General features: G+C 45.5%; 2 protein-coding genes and 1 non-coding gene across 8 annotated transcripts in view; 2 read left to right on the top strand and 1 right to left on the bottom strand.

Moving 5' to 3' along the window:
* LOC121585528 (calcium/calmodulin-dependent protein kinase type II subunit gamma) overlaps positions 1-4,948 on the top strand; it is a 51,921-nt gene extending 46,973 nt beyond the window's left edge. For 4 of the 6 annotated variants that reach the window (XM_041902116.2, XM_041902191.2, XM_041902068.2 and 1 more), the window contains 4 exons: positions 1,400-1,475; positions 3,079-3,173; positions 3,278-3,514; positions 3,874-4,948. In XM_041902116.2, the coding sequence (XP_041758050.1) occupies positions 1,400-1,475; positions 3,079-3,173; positions 3,278-3,510 (404 nt within the window). In that variant the 3' untranslated portion in view covers positions 3,511-3,514; positions 3,874-4,948. Of the gene's footprint in view, positions 1-1,058; positions 1,209-1,399; positions 1,476-3,078; positions 3,174-3,277; positions 3,515-3,873 lie in introns of all 6 variants that reach the window. The other 2 variants (XM_041901950.2, XM_041901883.2) reach the window with 1 other exon arrangement.
* A 7,123-nt stretch (positions 4,949-12,071) lies between these two features.
* Positions 12,072-22,767, bottom strand: part of LOC121585312 (neurotrypsin-like) — a 29,147-nt gene continuing 18,451 nt past the window's right edge. Inside the window, exons 3-14 of the mRNA XM_045227103.1 lie at positions 20,327-20,569; positions 19,822-19,960; positions 19,527-19,705; positions 19,291-19,438; positions 19,032-19,210; positions 18,803-18,944; positions 16,089-16,312; positions 15,866-16,007; positions 15,411-15,692; positions 15,153-15,275; positions 14,667-14,938; positions 12,072-14,551 (exon numbers count right to left, since the gene is read on the bottom strand). Of these exons, the coding sequence (XP_045083038.1) occupies positions 14,196-14,551; positions 14,667-14,938; positions 15,153-15,275; positions 15,411-15,692; positions 15,866-16,007; positions 16,089-16,312; positions 18,803-18,944; positions 19,032-19,210; positions 19,291-19,438; positions 19,527-19,705; positions 19,822-19,960; positions 20,327-20,569 (2,429 nt within the window). The 3' untranslated portion in view covers positions 12,072-14,195. The remainder of the gene's footprint in view (positions 14,552-14,666; positions 14,939-15,152; positions 15,276-15,410; positions 15,693-15,865; positions 16,008-16,088; positions 16,313-18,802; positions 18,945-19,031; positions 19,211-19,290; positions 19,439-19,526; positions 19,706-19,821; positions 19,961-20,326; positions 20,570-22,767) is intronic.
* On the top strand, positions 16,385-16,460 carry trnae-uuc. The gene has a single exon. It is a non-coding gene; the product is annotated as a tRNA-Glu (tRNA).

The following is a 22,767-nucleotide window of genomic DNA, read 5'->3' as shown; positions in this document are numbered from 1 at the left end:
CTGTAACGGGATGGTGAAGGAGAGGCCTCTTCTACATTTATTCCTCCTCTCTCTTCCTCCTCCTCTCCTCTCCTCTTCCTCCTCCTCTCCTCTTCCTCCTCCTCTCCTCTTCCTACTCCTCTCCTCTTCCTCTATCTTCATCCTCCTCTCCTCTTCTTCCTCTTCTTCCTCCTCCTTTCCTCTTCCTCCTCCTCTCTCTTCCTCCTCCTCTCCTCTTCCTACTCCTCTCCTCTTCCTCCTCCTCTCCTCTTCCTACTCCTCTCCTCTTCCTCCTCCTCTCCTCTTCCTCCTCCTCTCCTCTTCCTACTCCTCTCCTCTTCCTCTCTCTTCATCCTCCTCTCCTCTTCTTCCTCTTCTTCCTCCTCCTCTCCTCTCCTCTTCCTCCCCCTCTTCTCTTCCTCCCCCACAGCACTGCCCTTATCTCGCTTCTCCTCTCTCAAAACGCTGCTCTCCTATTGGCCAGTGCTCTTACATGCTGTGAGCCAATGGCAGGCCTCGGTTCTGCTTCTCAAATTGCTGATTGGAGAGTCATCCTTAATGTGTATCGTCAGTTTTTATAGAGAGAAGTGTGTTTCTGCACTGTGGAATGAATGGACACGTAGTGTAATATCATGATATTTTTATTTAACCTTTATTTACCAAGGCAAGTCAGTTAAGAACACATTCTTATTTACAATGATGGCCTACCAAGAGACAAAAGGCCTCCTGCAGGGATGGGAGCTGGGATTAAAAATAAAAATATAGGAAGAAACACACATCACGACAAGAATGATGCAGGAAGTGGAATGAAGGGACACGTAGTGGAATATCATGATGCAGGAAGTAGATTTCTTCCCTGTCCGCTGAGCTGCTCAGAGCCCCTCAATCCCCCCTAACGGTCTGTCTGTGTCTGTCTGTCCGTCCGTCTGTCTGTTCCAATGTCTTTGTCATGAACTAACATCCATCATTACTGTTCCTTCATGTTGTGTGTAGGAGTGGTATGCATGTGTCTAACTGCATGCGTTTGTGTGTGTGTGTGCGTGCGAGTGTGTGTGTTGACCATGCGTTGTGTGTTCCAGCCGTTCCTCTGCATGACGTAAAGCGCATGGCGTGGAACAGCTCTGATCAAGGCTCCAACCCCGAGTCGGAGCATGCTCAGTCTGCTCTGCCCGCCGCTCCACTAGGGAGCAACAGTGTCCCTGTAACAGCCAATACCACCACACTGCACAGTAAGAACACACACACACACACAGATATGCACACCACATAGTAAGAGAATACACACACACATGACAGAGTTGAAAGAGGAAAGAGAAAGAGAGAGGGAGGAAAGAGACAGTACAGCTACAGTGGAGGGTAAGATGTAAAGTCATTTAGTTCCTATTTAGCTAGATCGCTGAACTTCCCTCTCTCTCTCTAGCTCGTAAGCAGGAGATCATCAAGATAACTGAACAGCTGATCGAAGCCGTGAACAATGGAGACTTTGAGGCCTACACGTGAGTACAGCTACATCATTTCACACGTCTGATTACTGAATTACTAACATTAACCTAATGTTGTCTCTCTCTCTCTTTCTCTCTCTCTCTCTTCTCTCTTCTCTCTCCCTCTTCTCTCTCTCTCTCTCTTCTCTCTCTCTCTCTCTCTCTCTCTCTCTCTCTCTCTCTCTCTCTCTCTCTCTCTCTCTCTCTCTCTCTCTCTCTCTCTCTCTCTCTCTCTCTCTCTCTCTCTCTCTCTCTCTCTCTCTCTCTCTCTCTCTCTCCTCTCTCTCTTCTCTCTTCTCTCTCCCTCTTCTCTCTCTCTCTCTCTTCTCTCTCTCTGTCTCCTCTCTCTCTCTCTTCTCTCTCTCCTCTCTCTTCTCTCCTCTCTGTCTCTTCTCTCTCTGTCTCTTCTCTCTCTGTCTCTTCTCTCTCTCTGTCTCTTCTCTCTCTCTTCTCTCTCGCTCTGTCTCTTCTCACTCTCTCGCTCTGTCTCCTCTCTCGCTCTCTCTTCTCTCGCTCTCTCGCTCTGTCTCTTCTCTCGCTCTCTCTTCTCTCGCTCTCTCTTCTCTCGCTCTGTCTCTCCTCTCTCTTCTCTCTCTCTCTGTCTCTTCTCTCTCTCTCTGTCTCTTCTCTCTCTCTCTGTCTCTCCTCTCTCTGTCTCTTCTCTCTCTCTCTTCTCTCTCCTCTCGCTCTGTCTCTTCTCTCTCTCTCTTCTCTCTCCTCTCGCTCTGTCTCTTCTCTCTCTGTGTCTCTCCTCTGTCTCTTCTCTCTCTCTCTTCTCTCTCTGTCTCTTCTCTCTCTCTGTCTCTTCTCTCTTTCTGTCTCTTCTCTCTCTTCTCTCTCTCTGTCTCTTCTCTCTCCTCTCTCTCTGTCTCTTCTCTCTCTGTCTCTCCTCTCTGTTTCTTCTCTCTCTGTCTCCTCTCTCTCTGTCTCTTCTCTCTCTCTCTGTCTCTTCTCTCCCTCTCTCCTCTCTCTCTGTCTCTTCTCTATCTGTGTCTCTCTTCTCTCCCTTCTCTCTCTCTGTCTCTTCTCTCTTTCTGTCTCTTCTCTCTCTCTTCTCTCTCTCTCCTCTCTCTCTCTCTTCTCTCTCTCTGTCTCTCCTCTCTCTGTCTCTTCTCTCTCTCTCTGTCTCTTCTCTCTCTCTGTCTCTTCTCTCTCTCTCTTCTCTCTCCTCTCTCTCTCTTCTCTCTCCTCTCTCTCTGTCTCTTCTGTCTCTCCTCTCTGTCTCTTCTCTCTCTTCTCTCTTCTCTCTCTCTGTCACTCTCTCTCTGTCTCTCTTCTCTCTCTCTCTGTCTCTTCTCTCTCTCTTCTCTCTCTCTCTCTCTCTCTTCTCTCTCTCTGTCTCTCTCTCTCTCTCTGTCTCTCCTCTCTCTCTGTCTCTTCTCTCTCTCTCTCTTCTCTCTCTCTCTCCTCTCTCTCTGTCTCTCCCCTCTCTGTCTCTTCTCTCTCTCTCTTCTCTCTCTTCTCTCTTCTCTCTCTGTCTCTTCTCTCTCTGTCTCTTCTCTCTCTCTCTGTCTCTTCTCTCTCTCTGTCTCTTCTCTCTCTCTCTCTCTCTTTCTCTCTCTGTCTCTTCTCTCTTTCTGTCTCTTCTCTCTCTCTGTGTCTCTTCTCACCCCATCAGGAGGATCTGTGATCCAGGTCTGACCTCCTTTGAGCCTGAAGCTCTGGGGAACCTGGTGGAGGGCATGGACTTCCACAAGTTCTACTTTGAAAACCGTGAGTCTCTTTCGCTATTTCACATGCATGCACACACACTTACAAACCTACAACTAATTAGTTCAGCAGTGATCCAAACATGTTTTATGTGTGTGTTCCTACAGTGCTGAGTAAGAACAGTAAGCCGGTCCACACCACCCTGCTGAACCCCCACGTTCACCTGATTGGAGAGGAGGCTGCCTGCATCGCCTACATCCGCCTTACGCAATTCGTCGATGGCCAGGGCCGCCCCCGCTCCAGCCAATCGGAGGAGACCAGGGTGTGGCATCGCCGCGACAGCAAGTGGCTGAACGTCCACTTCCACTGCTCTGGGGCTCCGGCCGCACCACTGCAGTGATCTGGTACTTACCAACACCCAGATATACACACACACACACAGTCTTGTTTAACTAACCTTGTGGGGACACACAATTGATTCCCATTCAAAATCGTAAATATTACCGAACCTTAACCCCTAAGCCTAACCTTTAACCCTAATTCTATCCCTAACACTAATTCTAACCTGAACACTAAATCCCCTAGAAATAGCATTAACAAAATGTCTCCAGTTGGTAACATTTTTGTTGGTTTCTTATTGTTGTGGGGACTTCTGGTCCCTACAAGTATAGTTAAACACACCCACACACACACACTTTTTAGAACTTTCAAAGGATTAAAGGTTTGCTCCCATTCGCTCTCTCTCTCTTTCGATCTCTCTCAGGTGTCCAAACACTCCAGTTGGAGTGTGAGTTTTGGGGCGTGTTTTCGGCTAGTGTGTTTTGGGGGCGTGTCCTCTTTGTGGATTGGCCCATGCCAGGAGCCCAGCCGGGCAAGACTGCACCCTCTCGACAACACCAACCAATCCCGTCTATCCTTTGATCCGCTGGGGGCCGGCCGCGTGTGGACTCCGCCCCTGTGGGATGATGCATGCATCTGACGCCCAATAGGAGGGCTTGTCCTTTGACCTCTGACCCCTCCCACCCGGCAGCCATTTTGTCTCCCGTCCATGGCAGCCATTTTGAGATGATGAGAGGAGCGGGGAGGAAGGGTTAATGAACTTGTGATGACAATTATGAGAATGAGTTCTAAGTATACAGGATAATATATGACTAGTACCAGACAACACCCAACCCTAACAAGCATTTATATATAGAATGAGAGGAGAATGTGTGATTGTAGGAGATGACATGTGGGAAAAGTTTTATCTCCGGGGCAGGATTTTCTCTGTTTCCCGGAGAATGTAAATGGAGAATTCCCTAGCAGAATTCTATACGGAAGGACAGTCGGTTCAATCAGAAAGATGTAATAAGTTGATGCGAGGAAAAACTTGATATCAAAAAGTGACGCACCAAAGTGTAGAACTTTAGGCTTTTTATGCGTTTCTGTGTTGTTGCTGTTTTTGTTGGTTTGTTTTTTGAGAGAAGGGGAGGTAGGGGGGTGCATTCGAGCGTTTTTGTTTCTGTTGTGTTTTTAACCTTGTGTTTACGGTGCGTTTCTGTGGATTGTGTCTGACTGAGTCTGTTTGAGACAAATTGTAAGTGACCGAGTTTTAAAAAGGGGTTTTATTGTAAAAGTGAAGCTGCAGTGTGTACAGCCTGTCTGTCTGTTTTATCTGTCTGCAATGGGAGAGAGGGACTTTTGGGGAGAGAGGGAATTTTGGGAAAAAGCGTCTGCATTTTGCATGTTTTCCCTCCTCTCTCTCCCCCTTTTCTCACCCCTCCCCTCTCTGTTTCACTCTCCCACCCTCTGGCTGTGTTTTTAGATGGTGTGTGTGTATAAATGTGTATATATATGTATCTAAGTCTAAGAGACTCTCATTCAGAGTGCATGACAAAGTGGTGGAGACTGTCTGGCACACACACACACACACACACACACACACACACACACACTGTACATACATACACTGTACATACATACACACACAAAAGGGGTGGACACCATCTGGCCACACCCACCCACCAACTGTAGTCCCATGGCCATGTTCCTGACTCCAATTGACCTCTAACGTCTACATGTGGTTGACACAGTATGATGTCATGATGATCAACACCCCCCCCAGCCCGCCCGTGTGCGCGCACACACGCCAAAACACGCACACCTCCCTCCAAAATTCTTATTCTAGCCCCATGTCCTGAGCCACCAGTCTCACACATTCTGTGTAAATGCATATCGTGAACACACTTGCCCACACCCACACACACTCTGTGGTGTGTCAGGCTTTGTCACATATCTTCACCGCTGCACTGTGTCCATGGTGAAACCCTGCTAGTGTTTGTCACATTTTAATCCGTTCTTAGTGCGGTGTCCCTCCATTAGTAACGGTGTCCCTCCATTAGTAACGGTGTCCCTCCAATAGTAACGGTGTCCCTCTACCCCCCATTTGTAGTGCGGTGTCTGTTTCTCTGTTTGAATGTGTCTCTGTGTGTATATGTGTGTGTCTCTGTTTCCTGGTTTGGGTTTTGTTGACAATGTATTTTTTTACTGTTTGCTGTTTGGAAAGTTCTGCACTCTATACACACACACACACACACACACACACACACTAAAGTTAAGCCAACTATTAAACTGATCAGACTAGCTGGTTATAATATAACAGGGAAGGAAGGGACTGAATCCAGATCAGTTGTTGAGGATAGAAATCTGTTCACACACACACACACACACACACAGGAAAAAGGGAATAGCGGGTGAACGAGGAGACATCATTTTTATTGATTAACAGTAAATGTATTCATTTAATTTCACTCCCTCAGTGGTATTTTAGTCCTTATATTGCCCATTCAGGTGAGAGAAGAGCGTTCGAGAGACTGTTCAGAGATCAGATAATTATTTATGGAATTAAACCAGAGAGAGATGTATGCATGCTTCAGTTTAAGCATCTCCACCATGTACCTACCTGAGCTAGGGCGGAGGATAGGGTTTCTAATAACTATATATCATATTTGCATCTTTTGAAATAAAAATTCAAAACCCGCCTCCGTCCAGAATATTGAATAGGTGACATGAGATAATAAAAAACATACAAAAACACAAAAAATACTATTTAATTATAAAAAGGATTGCGGAGCCTTAGCTTGGTATGAAGCTCATTGTTAGTACTCTCCCTGCGTTGTGACGTTAACCTGTCGGGCTGTGCTTTCTTTCCCCAACAGTCGTTGGATGCTGGAGTTTTTTTTGCATGATCATGATGTACGGTAAAATAAAACCATGAATTGAGGACGATCACGTGTTTGTCTGAATGTTAGTAGGTCCTTTATCATAGCTTTGTTATTCAACTTGGATCTTGAAAGTATTTAATAAAAATAATATTTCAGCACCGGTTTGTCTCTCTTTTCATGTCAAAAACTAAAATTAACCAATGTTCCAATGTCCCGCTAGCACTTAAAATGCATGTCCTGTACATTGCTTCCAGTGGGCCGCGACTGAGGACAACCTGGCCTGACACCTGGATGTGCCTGGCTCAATCCCACCATAGGAGGCTGGTGGGAGGAACAATAGGAGGATGGGCTCATTATAATGGATGGAATGGAATAAATGGAACTGAGTCAAACGTGGTTTCCGTATGTTTGATGTGTTTGATACCGTTACACTTATTCCATTGCAATGAGCCCGTCCTCCTATAGCTCCTCCCACCAACCTCTATATGATACAATAACGTGCTGTCTGATTAACATGGTTATACTGTGCTACTGTAACTGAATCTATTGTGTCTGCCTTATAAGTCTTCCTTTAAGATTTCCAGTCCTGTTGTGTTCTCATTAAAGGTGACACTGCAGTCTTAAATAGTCTGCATCTATATAGGGCAGTATTGTAACCTTATTTAAGGCGGACTGTGTACGCCTGTGTGTCACCTTATTTAAGGCGGACTCTGTACTCCCGTGTGTGTCAGATGTAGGGCAAGTCTCTTGGTCCCTGTCTTCTGTGATTAATGAGGACACTGCTGCAGGTCAGCTTCTACACACACACACACACAATATCCACCACCGCCACACACATTCATGAACACACACACACACACACACTAGTACTGACTCACACATTCACTGACCTACCGTCACCTTTCCAGCATGCTGTCCGTCTCCATCTCTCTGGCCATCTGTCTCTCTCTCTCTCTCTCGTTCACAGCCCATTTTGTCTTCTCAAAGGTTACAGACGTCATCTTGACCTTGACTCATTCTCAAGTCTTTCTACAATTCCTTGTTTCTCTCCCATCTTCTGCCCGCCTCCTCAAAATGTCAGAGGGCTGCAATCCTCCTCCAATCTTGTTACTTAGGGCTTGATTCAATCCATATCGTGTAACTTCAGCGCTATAGCACATTTTAAATTTAAAGGCAATGTTCCCGCGTTCATGGAGACTGCATTCATGTTAAATGCTGCATACAGTGCATTCGGAAAGTATTCAGACCCCTTGACTTTTTCCACATTTTGTTATGTTACAGCCTTATTTTCAAATTGATTAAATTGTTGTTTTTTTCTCATCAATCTACACACAATACCCCACAATGACAAAGCAAAAACAGGTTTTTAGACATTTCTGCAAATGTATTAAAAATTCAAAGCGAAAATCTCACATTTACATAAGTATTCAGACCCTTTACTCAGTACTTTGTTGAAACACCTTTGGCAGTGATTACAGCCTGAAGTCTTCTTGGATTTGACTCTACAAGCTTGGCACACCTGTATTTGGGGAGTTTATCCCATTCTTCTCTGCAGATCCTCTCAAGCTCTGTCAGGTTGGATGGGAAGCGTCGCTGCACTGCTATTTTCAGGTCTCTCCAGAGATGTTCGATCGGGTTCAAGTCTGGGCTCTGGCTGGGCCACTCAAGGACAATCAGAGACTTGTCCCGAAGCCACTTCTGTGTTGTCTTGGCTGTGTGCTTAGGGTCGTTGTCCTGTTGGAAGGTGAACCTTCACCCCAGTCTGAGGTCCTGAGCCATCTGGAGCAGGTTTTCATCAAGGATCTGTCTGTACTTTGCTCCTTTCATCTTTGCCTCGATCCTGACTAGTCTCCCAGTCCCTGCCGCTGAAAAACATCCCCACAGCATGATGCTGCCCCCACCATGCTTCACCGTAGGGATGGTGCAAGGTTTCCTCCAGACGTGACGCTTGGTATTCAGGCCAAAGAGTTCAATCTTGGTTTCATCAGACCAGAGAATCTTGTTTCTCATGGTCTGAAAGTTCTTTAGGTGCCTTTTGACAAACTCCAAGCCGGCTGTCATGTGCCTTTTACTGAGGAGTGACTTCCGTCTGGCCACTCTACCATAAAGGCCTTATTGGTGGAGTGCTGCAGAGATGGTTGTCCTTCTGGAAGGTTCTCCCATCTAATTTACATTTACATTTTAGTCATTTAGCAGATGCTCTTATCCAGAGCGGCTTACAGTTAGTGAGTGCATACATTTTCATACTGGCCTCCCGTGAGAAACGCACCCACAACCCTGGCGTTGCAAGCGCCATGCTCTACCAACTGAGCTACAGGGGACTCTGGATCTCTGTCAGAGTGACTATCGGGTTCTTGGTCACCTCCCTGACCAAGGCCCTTCTCCCCCGGTTGCTCAGTTTGGCCGGGCGGCCAGCTCTAGGAAGAGTCTTGGTGGTTCCAAACTTCTTCCATTGAAGAATGATGGAGGCCACTGTGTTCTTGGGAACCTTCAATGCTGCTGAAATGTTTTGGTATCCTTCCACAGAACTGTGCCTCGACACAATCCTGTCTCGGAGCTCTACGGACAATTCCTTCGACCTCATGGCTTGGTTTTTGCTCTGACATGCACTGTCAACTGTGGGACATTATCTAGACAGGTGTGAGCCTTTCCAAATCATGTCCAATCTATTGAATTTACCACAGGTGTACTCCAATCAAGTTGTGGAAACATCTCAAGGATGATCAATGGAAACAGGATGCACCTGAGCTCAATTTCGAGTCTCATAGCAAAGGATCTGAATACTTATGTAAATAAGGTATTTCTGTTTTTCATTTTTAATACATTTGCTAAAATTTCAAAAAAATCTGTTTTCGCTTTGTCATTATGGGGTATTGTGTGTAGATTGAGGGGGGAAAATATGTGGAGAAAGAGAAGGGGTCTGAATACTTTCCGAATGCACTGTATGTCTGATCAATCGGAAATTACCTTTACATTTCAATCGCGCTATAGTACAGAATTTCCGCGATACGGATTGAATTGAGTCCTAAACCTACCTCTGACATTTTGAGACGGATGTGAGGAGGGGAAACAAGAAAAACGCGCTTGGACGTCCTCGAATACTCTCCTCGCTTCCCTTTGATAGGTTGAGAAAGAGGCAGCCAGGGAGAGGACGAGGAATTTAAGGAAAGACTATCGAGAATTACCCCTGGTCGCCACCGGAATCTTAAATCATATATTGCCATTGTACCACATGGTCTGGTGCCCTGGGCTAAAACGCAGCACTGAAGGAGAAACTCTGGAGAACCCTTTTATCTGAGGCCACAAGGTGGCATTAGAACTTCATGTAGTACAACAGATCAGCGTCAATAGACACAGAAACCTGTTATTTCTGTCAGATTAGTGATGTATGATTCTGTAGCATTAGATAACGCATTGAGACCAGTCACCTCATTCGTTCTTACAGTTTAGTGAAGTATTTATTCCGTTTAACATTGACATTAGATTACAAACAGTTGTATTCATCATACAAGTATACCAAAGTATACCATGCCCTTCCATCAGAGCAGTTAGACATCACCTTGATATACTGTACATAGCTAGGCAAACAGAACATAATGTATGAGGAACATTTTCAGATCTCTCAACAAGTCTAAGTTGCTCACGTGGGTGATGGTCAATGAATTTTGATCTTTATTTAACCTGATTTCAAAGAATGGATAGAGTTTCTCAGTGAAGGTGTAGCCAATGAAAGAGTAGATATGAGACCTGGCCTTCACATATAAGGAGACCCGACCCGCCTCATAATCCACAAACACCCCCACTTTCTGGGGCTTCGCCAAGAGGAGATTGACACGAGAAGAGAAAAAGTCGGTGGTTGTATTCGCAAAAAACTTTTATTAAAGCGTTTCCACTGCCATTTCTCGCATAATTATTTTTACCAATACAAAAAGATCCCACCTTGTCTAGCGTATTTTGTTTTGTCGACATATGGAAAGTTTACTGACCATTTTGCTGTTTCCATCAAGCCGGGCTTGACTTTTTTTTTTATCCAACATGTACTTTACTCGCATAAAAAGGTTGGATGGAAACCTGGTTATTGAGATGTTTCGCTTCAAACTCAAAAATGGCCTGGAATAATATTCCAAATTCTAATTATTTTGGTTGGCGGCAATGATTCTCGTTTATTGTGTAATTTATCCCACCTGTGCTAAATTGCAGGTGCCTACAGGGTAAAAAATTGCCATGCAACCAGTTTTGAGAAGAATACAACACATCTGTATAGTTAGTTAGTCAGTAGCTAGCCCAATAATGGACTAAAGGAGCCTAACGTTACTCCTTAGTCCAAGGACCTTACATGTTCTGTTTAAACTTTAAAGGGAGAATTGACTCTGGAAGACAAAACAGCCAAATACTCGGTATAAACGTGAATCGATTCTCAATTCCGTTGTGGTTCTAGAAACATAAATCCCTCTACTTTCATATCACATGAAACAAATTTCACAAATGTAAGATACACACTGGAATAGAATAACAGTCAAATGTGTGGTTTCCATATGTTCGATACAGTTCCATAAATTCCATTCCAGCTATTACAATGAGCCCATCCTCCTACCAGCCTCCACTGCTGTACACTGTTTTAACACAGTTGCAGCCCACAGGATTTTTCAGTGACAACACGTTTCCGGTGTCCATCTTCCATTTACACACAGGTGTTTGGAGATGCAGATAGCTAATTAGCACAGGTAGTCCACTCTATCTTCCCGTGAGCAAGCGCTGTAACATGGGAACCCAAAGCCTATAAAGGAGTGTATCAATTTAACCTTTTGTTTTTTGAAAATTATTTATTGCCGATTATGAAAGATAAGGTCCTTATGCTTCCAAAACGGCACAGCAAGCAATGTGTGTTAATGTTCAGACCGAGCATCGGAGCTCTTAACAAAACTCCCCCTAGAAGAAGCCTTCATCCAATGACTCTTACTTGTAATGTAATGGAACTGAGAGTTATGACCAAGGGCTAGCTGGTAACTTTTTGAGGGACCCAACCAAATTCACACAGAAATGCGAGTTATAGATTTGTCCTTCTCATTGAAAGCAACGATTAGAGGTGGTAAATCTGTTCTATATGTGCTATTTCTATGCTTCCCGTTCTTAAATTAAGTTTTTGTATCGTTTACTTTCAATTTTGTACACCAGCTTCAAACAGCTGAAAAATATATTTCACAGCGTTTTAGATGGTACAATGATTCTCTACACTCTGAGTGCTTGTTTTGTCACGTCAACTAAAATTAGGCAAATATTCGAATTTGAGCAACTAGGAAATGGCGGAGCGATTTCTGAATATTGTGCTTTAATCAACGTCTAGGCCTAAACACCACACATTTAGTACTTTAGCAAACTTATCAGAGGTTCTTATCCAAACGGATTTATAACGAGTGCGTTAAACTAAAGTAGCACAATCAGGTCTCTGTATCCACCTCAATTTGTGGGGTTTTCCTGTTAGTTGGGGACATCCAGCTGTGTAGCCATCTTGTGAACTTTCCCGCTCTCTTGTTTACATTCAGCCGAGCATTGAGCAAGGAGAGGCTTCATTCAACTCCCTGTTGTGCTCTCTGATATATATCGCCTCCCAGTGGTTGTTATGATGTAACTACAGCTGTTAGAAATGACGCTCACTTACTGTTCTCATCAAGCAGCTGTAATACTTCACTATAAAGAACAGACGACAAATACACGTTTCTTTGGCTATGTTATGAAGACCAGACCATAGAGACCAACACTAGACCTGTTCTATTTAATAGTCCACCATGTTTCAGTACAGAGACAGACAATTCAGAGGAACACACAGATGGCTGTAAGACAGTTTTACATTTCTACTGAGTCAGACTCTTCACAGCTTCAAACAGAGACATGGTGAACCCTCTGACTGGAATTCAATAAAACCCACAAAAGCATTGTTTACGCAGTGTCTGTGTTAACAAACTACTACTGCCTATGTACACACACGCACACAGACACACACTGCGTACATTATACAATGTGAGTTTGGTGGAATATGTCCAGCTATGGAAATATTTACATTGATTTAGGACTCTAATCAATCTGCATCGCTGAAGAGTTACAGTAGAAATGTAAAGTTAATGTCCGATTGAGCCGACATATGCAGCGTTTACCATGAATGCAGTTCCCACTAACGCGGGAATATTGCCTTTACATTTCAATCACGCTGTAACGCTGAACTTCCGCGATACAGATTTAATAGAGGCCTTAGTATGACTCTCTGGACAGTTTTACTCAAACATCAAGTCACAAGGAGGAGTTTAATTTAATGATTATACAGTAGAAACCACATCATGTTACTGGATAGATAGGATTTTTAAAAAGTAATAGAAGCATTTCCTGTTTGAGAGAAACAATTAGTTATGGAATACAAGATGCTTCACAACACCAGGGCACAGCACACGATTGAGCACAAGTTAGAAACAAAAAAACGATCATCAGGGCCATATTGTATATGGAGCTGGTAGAAGTTTCCCCTAACCACTGGTCCTGGGTCAGATCTTTTTGTATCCTCCCCACAGGAGGTTGGTGGCACCTTAATTGGGGAGGACGGGCTCGTGGTAATGGTTGGAGCGGAATAAGTGGAATGGTATCAAATACATCATACCATTTGGAGTTGGCTAATCTGATCCTAGATCTCAGGTTAGGGGCAACTTCTCACTCAAGCTGATGATAAATGTTGCCTCTGAATATATGACAACATCACCATCTACTACTGAGGTCAGAGAAAAGTGAGAGGAATATTCAACTACAGGAAGTCTAGCTGTTTGGCAATCAGACGTTAATGAATGCAACACATGAACAATCAAAAGTATTTACACACAATGTTAACTACTAGAGCCATTCAGGGAGATCAGTAGAAAAAGATAAATATGATCCATCCCTTGGCTTTCCATGGCTTTGACAGGAGTGAGAAAAATAGAGTAGCATAGAATATCATTTTATTGTCTTTTTTTGTGACGTTGCAATGCCGTTGACAGGGTATGCCACGGTGCAGAATCCCTGGAGCAATTTGTTGGAGCAGTAGAGTGTCTTGCTGTAGGGCACAACAGCAGATGGTTGCTGGAAACTGACACCAACATCCTCAGGTTAGTGGCCTACACCTCAAGGCTAACTGCCGCAGCCAAAAGAGTCCAGTTTATTTGAAATGAGAGGGAAGAGCTGTCCAGTTCACATTTGAAAGAAGAGAAAGTCCCGTCCAAGGTAGAGTAGATCGCATTTTCAGGAATACAAATGTCAGTATTAGATATTCGAGAACAGCTTTTGAACAACAGCTTACATATTTTTTTTACCACTGGTTAAGGAATAACAGATCATTCTGGACAGACGTCACATTCAAATAGGGCATCACAAGAAACCCAACCCCACTGTCAGAGAAAATACTACCTAACACATGTCTGGCTACACATTATCACTACAGCACCTCCCATCCCACACACAGATGATACATACAGCTCTGCCACCCATACATGCATGCACACACCCCACAGCTAGCGTAATACACACACATACACATGCACATACACAAGTTTGCATGGTCTGGGTCAGGGGGCAGAGGGGGAGAGGAGGATCTCTTCTTTCTCTTCTCTTGTTGTATCTTTCCTCTTTCTCTCCCTCCTTTTCCAACATGTCCTCCTCCTGTTCCTCCATCATCTATCCTTCCTCCTCTTCCTCTGACAGTCGCATGACACGGCCGGTGAGCCAATGGCGTGTCCTGGTTCAGACGAGCGTGTGTGTGTGTGTTTATTGTGAGTGTGTGTATGCTTATTTTGTGTGTGCCCATTGTGATCGTGTGTGTGTGTGTATATTGTTGTGCTGATTGTGTGTGTGTATGAATTCATCATCAGTGTGTTTGTTTCAACTCGTCATGATCGTGTGTGAGTATGTTCCGCTCCTGTGTGTGTGTGACCTCCTCGATCCAGCCCTGGAACCGTCCGACCCGTGTGTAGAGGGCGGGGGTTGAGGGGTCACTGCAACCATAACCCCCGGAGACGATCCCGGTCAAAACCCATCGCCCTCCCTTCCCCTGGCACACCAGCCCACCGCCCCAGTTGCCCTGGCAACCATTGTTCCCGTGGAGCCGGCGTGTGTCAGGGGGGCTGCCGGCGCACAGCGTGCCATGGGAGGAGTAACCATCGCCATAATGCTTCTTACACTGCCATGACGTCAGGAGGGGTACCCAGGACTGGAGCACAGCATCTAAGGGGGAAGAGGGCATGTACAGTAGGGAGAAATACGTTTCTAACGTGTCGGCAATGCTAAACCACAAATCCTCAGAGGTTGTAGTTGAGAGGTAGTGGAAGGTGAGGCGTACCTGGGCCGTCCCAGCCTGCGGTAACCGCGGCAATGCAGGAGGAGGGGGTCTTGCCCCTTGTAGTGTCTGTGGTGGGGAGGCAGGCGGCGTTGGTGTGGTGAGCAAAGGTCAAACAGTGATCCTTGGGGCTGGGCAGCCTCAGCAGGGCCAGGTCATGACCCCCAGGGCCCTGATCTGCCCTGAACTTTCTGTGGACCACCACTCGCTCCGGGGTCAGAATTCGGTCAGAACCCCCCACACGCACCACATACTGAGACGGGCCAATACCAAACCTGGAGGATGGAGAGGGAGAGGGGGGAGAGAGAGAGAGAGAGAGAGAGAGAGAGAGGGGTAGCGATAAAGTGTTTGGAAAGGGGGACAGAAAATTGGATGGAAAGAAATGAAGGCAGAAAAAGAAGACGTGAGCACTGAAAATAGAAAAAAACGAGTGACTAAACAAATGTTAGGAAACGAGAGGAGAGGAGAGGAGAGGAGAGGAGAAGTCACCTGGTGAAGCAGTGAGCGGAGGCCAGGGCCCAGCACGGAGAGATCAAAGTACCACTACAGATAGGATGGCCATCTTTACCCTCAGAACCCAACCACACTGACACCTGCCATGGCCATGATGTCCTAGAGGAGAGGGGGAGGGAGGAGAGGAGAGGGGGGGAGAGGAGAGGGGTTTAGTGTGTGTGTGTTAACCTGTGTCTTCTCATGAGTCATGTGTGATTCTCTGTGTATCTACGCTGTACGTAAAGCTTCTCTTACCGGAGTATATTCTCTCCTCCTCCTCCACTCTTCCTCTCGTTCCCTTCCTCCCAAATCTTCCTCACTCCACAGGTGTGCTCACTTGGCCCGGCCTGGCCCTCTGTTGCCCGGGGGGCGTGGTCACAGCTCACCCCTGCATCCTCTCTCCGTCTGCAGCCGTCACGGCCCCGGCCCAGAGACGGACACTCCCCCAGGAAGTCCTCCTTCCCCGTACACCTCACCTGGTCCAGGTGGACAGGACCCTTCCCCCGACCGAACCCACCCGCTGCTACCGCATGACCACTGAGGGAGAAGGAGAGGAGGAGGGGGAGAAGAGGAGAAGGGGGAAGAGTGGGAGGGTGAAAGACTGAGATAAAGAGAGAGATAAAAAATGCTGGATTGACTGAAGCTACAACACTCTTCTACACAAAGGTCTGTGAACACACACACACACACACACACACACACACACACACCTGTGGCCCAGCTGTCTGCAGACCACAGCAGCGTTCAGGTCATTCCAGCCCGAGTCACAGATACTCCCCCAGTCTCCATGGAGATAAACCTCCGCACGACCTTCCTTATGGCTGCCGCCCCCTACCAGACGCACCAGAGGACCTGCAACACAAACATACTTGTAAAAGCTAATAAAAAGGCCTCACGGTTGTTTGGCCATATTGCTGTCGGAGTAAGGCTTACCTGTGGCAGGTGCAACAGCCGGCACCTCATTGGTCTCTTCCTCTTTAGCTCTGGCCCTGCATCGCACGCCCACATCCTCTCCATGGGAACAGTCGCTACGGCCCCAGATGCCATGGCGACAGTCCAGCAGGGATGACTCCGTCCCCTCACAACGCACATCGTCCAATAGGATGATTCCAGAACCCTCGCCGAATGTTCCGTCAGTCACCACCTCAGCATATCCCCTAGAGGTAGAACACGAAATTACATCAACTTAAAGGTACAATGTGGTAGTTGTTGATGTCTAAAGCTCTGCTGGGCCCCTTGTAGCTCAGTTGGTAGAGCATGGCGCTTTCAACGCCAGGGTTGTGGGTTCGATTCCCACGGGGTCCAGTATGAAAAAATAAATAATGTATGCACTCACTAACTGTAAGTTGCTCTGGATAAGAGTGTCTGCTAAATTACTAAAAATGTAAAACATTTTATGATGATGTCATATTACATCTGGATAAGAGCGTCTGCTAAATGACTAAAAATGTAAATGTAATTACTGAGTCTACATTTAAACAGTGGGGCGGGCTTTCTGGTTACAGGAATCATCGACAAGACTCTTCCTAGTGTAATCACTAGGGCTGTGGCAGTCATGAAATGTTGTCAGCCGGTTATTGTCATGCAAAATACTGCCGGTCTAACGGTAAATTACCATTAATTAACATAAACCGTTAAGCGCCTCCATGCATACAAGCCGCTGATGCACACCTTTCGAACATTTACATTTAAAAAAGTTGAATAAATAAATGTAATATACACCATCACAATAAATCCATTATTTATTTTAGTCAGGTCTAAAGAAACATGATATGAAGAAAATGTATTTCAGAAGAACAGAATATGAGTTGGCCTACTGTATGTTATCTGGCTATGCTCCATGCCATAGGCTATAGGCTTGTTCATTTAGCAGACAAGATATGCTTAAGTCCCGTGCCATTATTTAATATTATATAATTTTATAGTAAGAAGAATTTAATTGAACTTATATAAAACATTTATTTTTCCCATTTCGGAGCAGAGTGAGCATATGAAGTGGCCATGTTGAGCGTAAATGTGACCATTTGAAACAGGTCCTGTACGCTAGATTTAGAGTTATTTGGCAACTTTAGTTGTGAATGATACAAACCTTAGAATGTCTTAGAAATCAAAACATATATGGGCTGCATGATGCTACTATTGGCTACTGATGATTTGAGAAAGTAGCAATAAAAGGTTGGCCTCTGTTCCTTGCCTCAGGCTATACACGCTGTTCTGTCATCAAATGACCATATTTTCACTATTCTCAATTTAATCTTGTCTTTATTAATATGTAAAATTTGTTTCGTTTGAGAATGGCCCATTATCAAACGCGCAGGAACAGGGGCAGGGGGAAAAAATACATGCACTCGAATAGCGAATGGAGGCCGCTTTCCTGCCGGTTCAATACTCTGGTTATTTCACTCCACGCATCATCCACTGTTTGAGGAGCCTCTCGCTGCGTGACAGGTGATATTCCACCCAAACTCTGTGTGCCGTGGGCTCTCTAACCATGTTCCTGCAGCTACCCAGTGCTTAATTTCAGAAACCAAGTGAAATCTGTTCGAGAACATCAATAGTAACATGTTTTCACAACTAAACATATTTCATTAAACTGTTGACAGCCCCGCTCTCTGCACACTAGAGAAAGGAATGAAGGAGAAAGAGGAGGAGATGGAAACGCAGTGGTGAGATATTCTGTAGCTAAAAGGTAATGTCAGCCTATTAATTATGAAAATATAAAAAATGCCCTATTACTAGGCTATTCAAAATCAAATACAAATTCACTGTAATTGTAGGCTTGGCCTCCCTGCACAATCAATGAACCAACAGCATTGGCTAGGCCTCTCCGTTCTCTCCCAGACTCATGGATAGAAAGTTTAGAGCGTAGCATAAGGTAACCAGTCCATCCAGTATGTATAATAATACAGTCCACACTCAAAGGCGATTACTAGAATTTGTTTAATTTTGGAGTATAGGCTAGACCAATTATGTACCAAATATATATATATTTTTTAAATGTTTTTCTGCCGTACGTAATATGCTGTAGGATATGTATTGTATAACAGCACAATAATTATTTTAATTCAGGTTTTGTTTTTGGGCTTGGGTTCATATATAGGCCTACGGGTATGCATAAGCTCTAATATGTGTATGGGTGTTTTTAATTTTGGGTATTTGGTATTTTATTAGGATCCACATTAGCTGTTGCGAAAGCAGCAGCTATTTTTCCTGGGGTCCATTAATCATTAGTCCATTAATCCATTAATCATCACCTTAGAAAGCGCTGTCCATTTCGTTGTGGTAGATTGTGAAACAACATCCACAACAACCATGTTTTCCACTCAGTTTCAACCTGTTGTTCTTCAAATTGATCAAAGCGTGGTGAGTTTTAAAAGCACGATACTGTTTTGAATAAGTGTTTGATGTGATTTTCTATGGCATTTGCATTGACGTCAGAGTGGTTAGAGGGACAATAGAGCCCTGAGCACCAGGCCATTAGCGACCTGATGATCATTAGGGAGTTGGGTACTACGAACGCATGTCCAGAGTGAATAAGAGGAGATTACCGTGACTCAACGGTCATGACTCATGACTGCCGGTGTGGCGGTAACACAGTCACCGCAACAGCCCATATCATGCCTGCAGGGGAAGGTACACTCACACACCTGTATCCGAGCTGTCGACAGACCACCTGTGTGTGTTGTTGAGTCCAGTGGTTGTCACACACAGTACCCCAGTCCCCAGAGTGGAACACTTCAACACGACCCTCCCATGGACCGTCTCCTCCTACCAACCGCACCACACCGTCTGGAACACACAGATACACACTTTAGATCATTTGTGTGCACGTTATATCTGTTTTTGGGATGTGTGTTTGTTTGTGTGTGTGTGTACCTGTGTAGGGACTGCAGGACACCCCCGCGTCTTCCATATGGTCACAGTTGTGTTGTTCCCAGTCTCCATGAAGACACTGGTCCAGGAAGAGTTCATTTCCTGTACACCTCACAGCGTCCAATAGGATGGGACCTGAGCCCTGTCCGAAGTGGGCCCACGACCAGGCCTTCGCCACACCCCTAAACACACACATGGGTCAAAACAACAATAATGACTTCCTCTAGCTACAAGATATTTACTCCTACAGAGTCTCTCTCACCCGAAGCCCAGCTGTCGACAGACCACCTCTGCATCTCTGTCGTCCCATTGGTCATCGCAGACAGAGCCCCACCTACCGCCGTGGAAAACCTCCACACGCCCCTCAAAGTCTTCTTCTCCTCCAACCAATCGTAGAGGAGGACCACTGCCTGTGGGAGAAAACAATGTCCCGATATCGATGCTGATTATTTATTTATATGAGGCACTTTGTTTCCTTCTCTCTAGCTTTCTACTGACCTTCTGGTGGAGCACACACAACTCCCGCCTCGTTTCCGTGGCTACAGTCCCCCGTAACAAATGTCCTGCTCTGGCATTGGCTGACGGAGCTCTCATCACCACGGCAACCCAGCCGCTCGTAATGGCAAAGGCCGGTGCCCGAGCCGAACCTGGAGTGCTGCAACGCAGTACCGATCTCACTGAGGACACACACACACACGGTCTTACAGTTGAAACGGAAATGCTGCGATGCTACAATTCCGATCGCAATGAGGAGGCACACACACAAACATACACACTCCTACATCTCTCTTACCCCAGCCCCAGCTGTCTGCAGATCACACTTGCATCTCTGTCTGTCCAATGAGAGTCACACACCGCCCCCCACTGGCCATTCAGATACACCTCCACACGTCCACTTTCTGACGATGTCCCGCCCACCAGCCGAGCTGCACCTAGGAGAGGGAGAGAAGGACAGGTACATCAGCCAATCAATAGTCTGGAAGAACTACAGAGTAGATACTGTGTACACAGCAGAGGAGGCTGATGGGAGAAGCTATAGTACGATGGGCTCATTGTAATCGCTAGTATGGGATCAATTGAATGGTACCAAACACAGAAACAACGTGTTTGACTCCGTTCCATCAATTCCATTCCAGCCATTACAATGAGCCCGCCCCTCCTATAGCTCCTCCCACCAGCCTCCTCTGGTATACAGTATTTGCTACAGGGCTACCCTGGCAGGCGCAGAAGGCTCTGTGTATAATACTGTATTTGCTTTGTATATATGTATACAGACAGTATATTTGCCATAAGCCTACCCTGGTGGCAGTCGCAGTAGGCCCAGCCGATGGCCCCAGAGGTCTGTCTGAAAAAGCACCAGGGATTGGACTCTCTGTCAGGGTTCCGGCAGTAGCTGTGCTCCCCCAGGCCTCGACCAGGGTACTGCAGCATGTAGTCTGGAAACTCTGCCCACTGCAAGCAGGGGGCGCCAGAGTCGGTCTGAGACACGGAGCCATTATAGTAACCCAGCTCTGTAAAACCCTCCGAACAGGAGAGAGGGGCTGAGAGAGAGAGAGAGAGAGAATACTGTCATAACTATGAATCCCTCTGAAGAGAGAGACAGATGGGATGGGAGGTTTATAGCAAGAGAGGAGATAAGGAGAGGAGATAAGGAGTGAAGCATACAAGGAGAGTCAGGAGGAGAGTGAAAATGTCCTTATTCAAAAAGGAAAATCACCTTGGATCTTCTATATGCATGTACAGTGGCTTGTGAAAGTATTCACCCCCCATAGCATTTTTCCTATTTTGTTGCCTTACAACCTGGAATTAAATTTGATTTTTTGGGGGGTTTGTATCATTTGATTTACACAACATGCCTACCAATTTGATGCAAAATAAAACATTTTGTGAAACAAACAAGAAATAAGACAAAAAAAGCGAAAACTTGAGCCTGCATAACTATTCACCCCCCCAAAGTCAATACTTTGTAGAGCCACCTTTTGAAGCAATTACAGCTCCAAGTCTCTTGGAGTATGTCTCTATAAGCTTGGCACATCTAGCCACTGGGATTTTTGCCCATTCTTCAAGGCAAAATTGCTCCAGCTCCTTCAAGTTGGATGGGTTCCGCTGGTGTACAGCAATCTTTAAGTCATACCACAGATTCTCAATTGGATTGAGGTCTGGGCTTTGACTAGGCCATTACAAGATATTTAAATGTTTCCCCTTAAACCACTCAAGTGTTGCTTTAGCAGTATGCTTAAGGTCATTGTCCTGCTGGAAGGTGAACCTCCATCCCAGTCTCAAATCTCTGGAAGACTGAAACAGGTTTCCCTCAAGAATTTCCCTGTATTTAGCGCCATCCATCATTCCTTCAATTCTGACCAGTTTCCCAGTCCCTGCTGATGAAAAACATCCCCACAGTATGATGCTGCCACCACCATGCTTCACTGTGGGGATGGTGTTCTCGGGGTGATGAGAGGTGTTGGGTTTACACCAGACATAGCATTATCCTTGATGGCCAAAAAGCTCAATTTCAGTCTCATCTGACCAGAGTACCTTCTTCCATATGTTTGGGGAGTCTCCCACATGCCTTTTGGCATACACCAAAAGTGTTTGCTTATTTTTTTCTTTAAGCAATGGCCTTTTTCTGGCCACTCTTCCGTAAAGCCCAGCTCTGTGTATTGTACGGCTTAAAGTAGTCCTATGGACAGATACTCCAATCTCCGCTGTGGAGCTTTGCAGCTCCTTCAGGGTTATCTTTGGTCTCTTTGTTGCCTCTCTGATTAATGCCCTCCTTGCCTGGGCCGTGAGTTTTGGTGGGCGGCCCTCTCTTGGCAGATTTGTTGTGGTGCCATATTCTTTCCATTTTTTAATAATGGATTTAATGGTGCTCCGTGGGATGTTCAAAGTTTCTGATATTTTTTTACAACCCAACCCTGATCTGTACTTCTCCACAACTTTGTCCCTGACCTGTTTGGAGAGCTCCTTGGTCTTCATGGTGCCGCTTGCTTGGTGGTGCCCCTTGCTTAGTGGTGTTGCAGACTCTGGTGCCTTTCAGAACAGGTGTATATATACTGAGATCATGTGACAGATCATGTGACACTTAGATTGCACACAGTGCAAGTTATTTTTTTCAATTCACTTCACCAATTTTGACTATTTTGTGAATGACCATTACATGAAATCCAAATAAAAATCAATTTAAATTACAGGTTGTAATGCAACAAAATGGGAAAAACGCCAAGGGGATGAATACTTTTGCAAGGCACTGTACAGAAAGTTACGTCCTAACACACACAGTATCAAATAACACAGCAGGGGATATATAATACAGTTACTCAGCTGATCCATGTTAAAATCCCCTAACCTCCCACTCCCACCCTTACTTAAAATGCTGGAGGCCACCCAGGAGAGGGTCTCTAAGGAGTATACACTCTGTAGTCTGAGGATCCCTTACGAGTGTACACTTTGTGCTGTAGAGGCGGAATTAGTGGAGGCATGAACAACGAACAAGGGCTAAATGAAACTGCTGCTGACGCAAACATACTGCTGAACTACACACACACACAGCCAAAGATAATCTCCCAGGCAGCAATTAGAGAAGTATTGAGAGAGAGATAGATAGAGAGATAGAGATAGAGAGATAGAGAGATAGATAGATAGATAGGCAGAGAGAGAGCTCAACCCAGAGTCTCTCAGAGCATTCACAGTCAGCCCACTGACACCCCTATCAGATCACAGCAAAATCACAGTCTACTTG

Source organism: Coregonus clupeaformis, chromosome 1, assembly GCF_020615455.1.
Source record: "Coregonus clupeaformis isolate EN_2021a chromosome 1, ASM2061545v1, whole genome shotgun sequence".
Classification (NCBI taxonomy): domain Eukaryota; kingdom Metazoa; phylum Chordata; class Actinopteri; order Salmoniformes; family Salmonidae; genus Coregonus; species Coregonus clupeaformis.
Note: the sequence above shows the minus strand (reverse complement) of the source record. Positions and strands in the feature narration are given on the sequence as shown.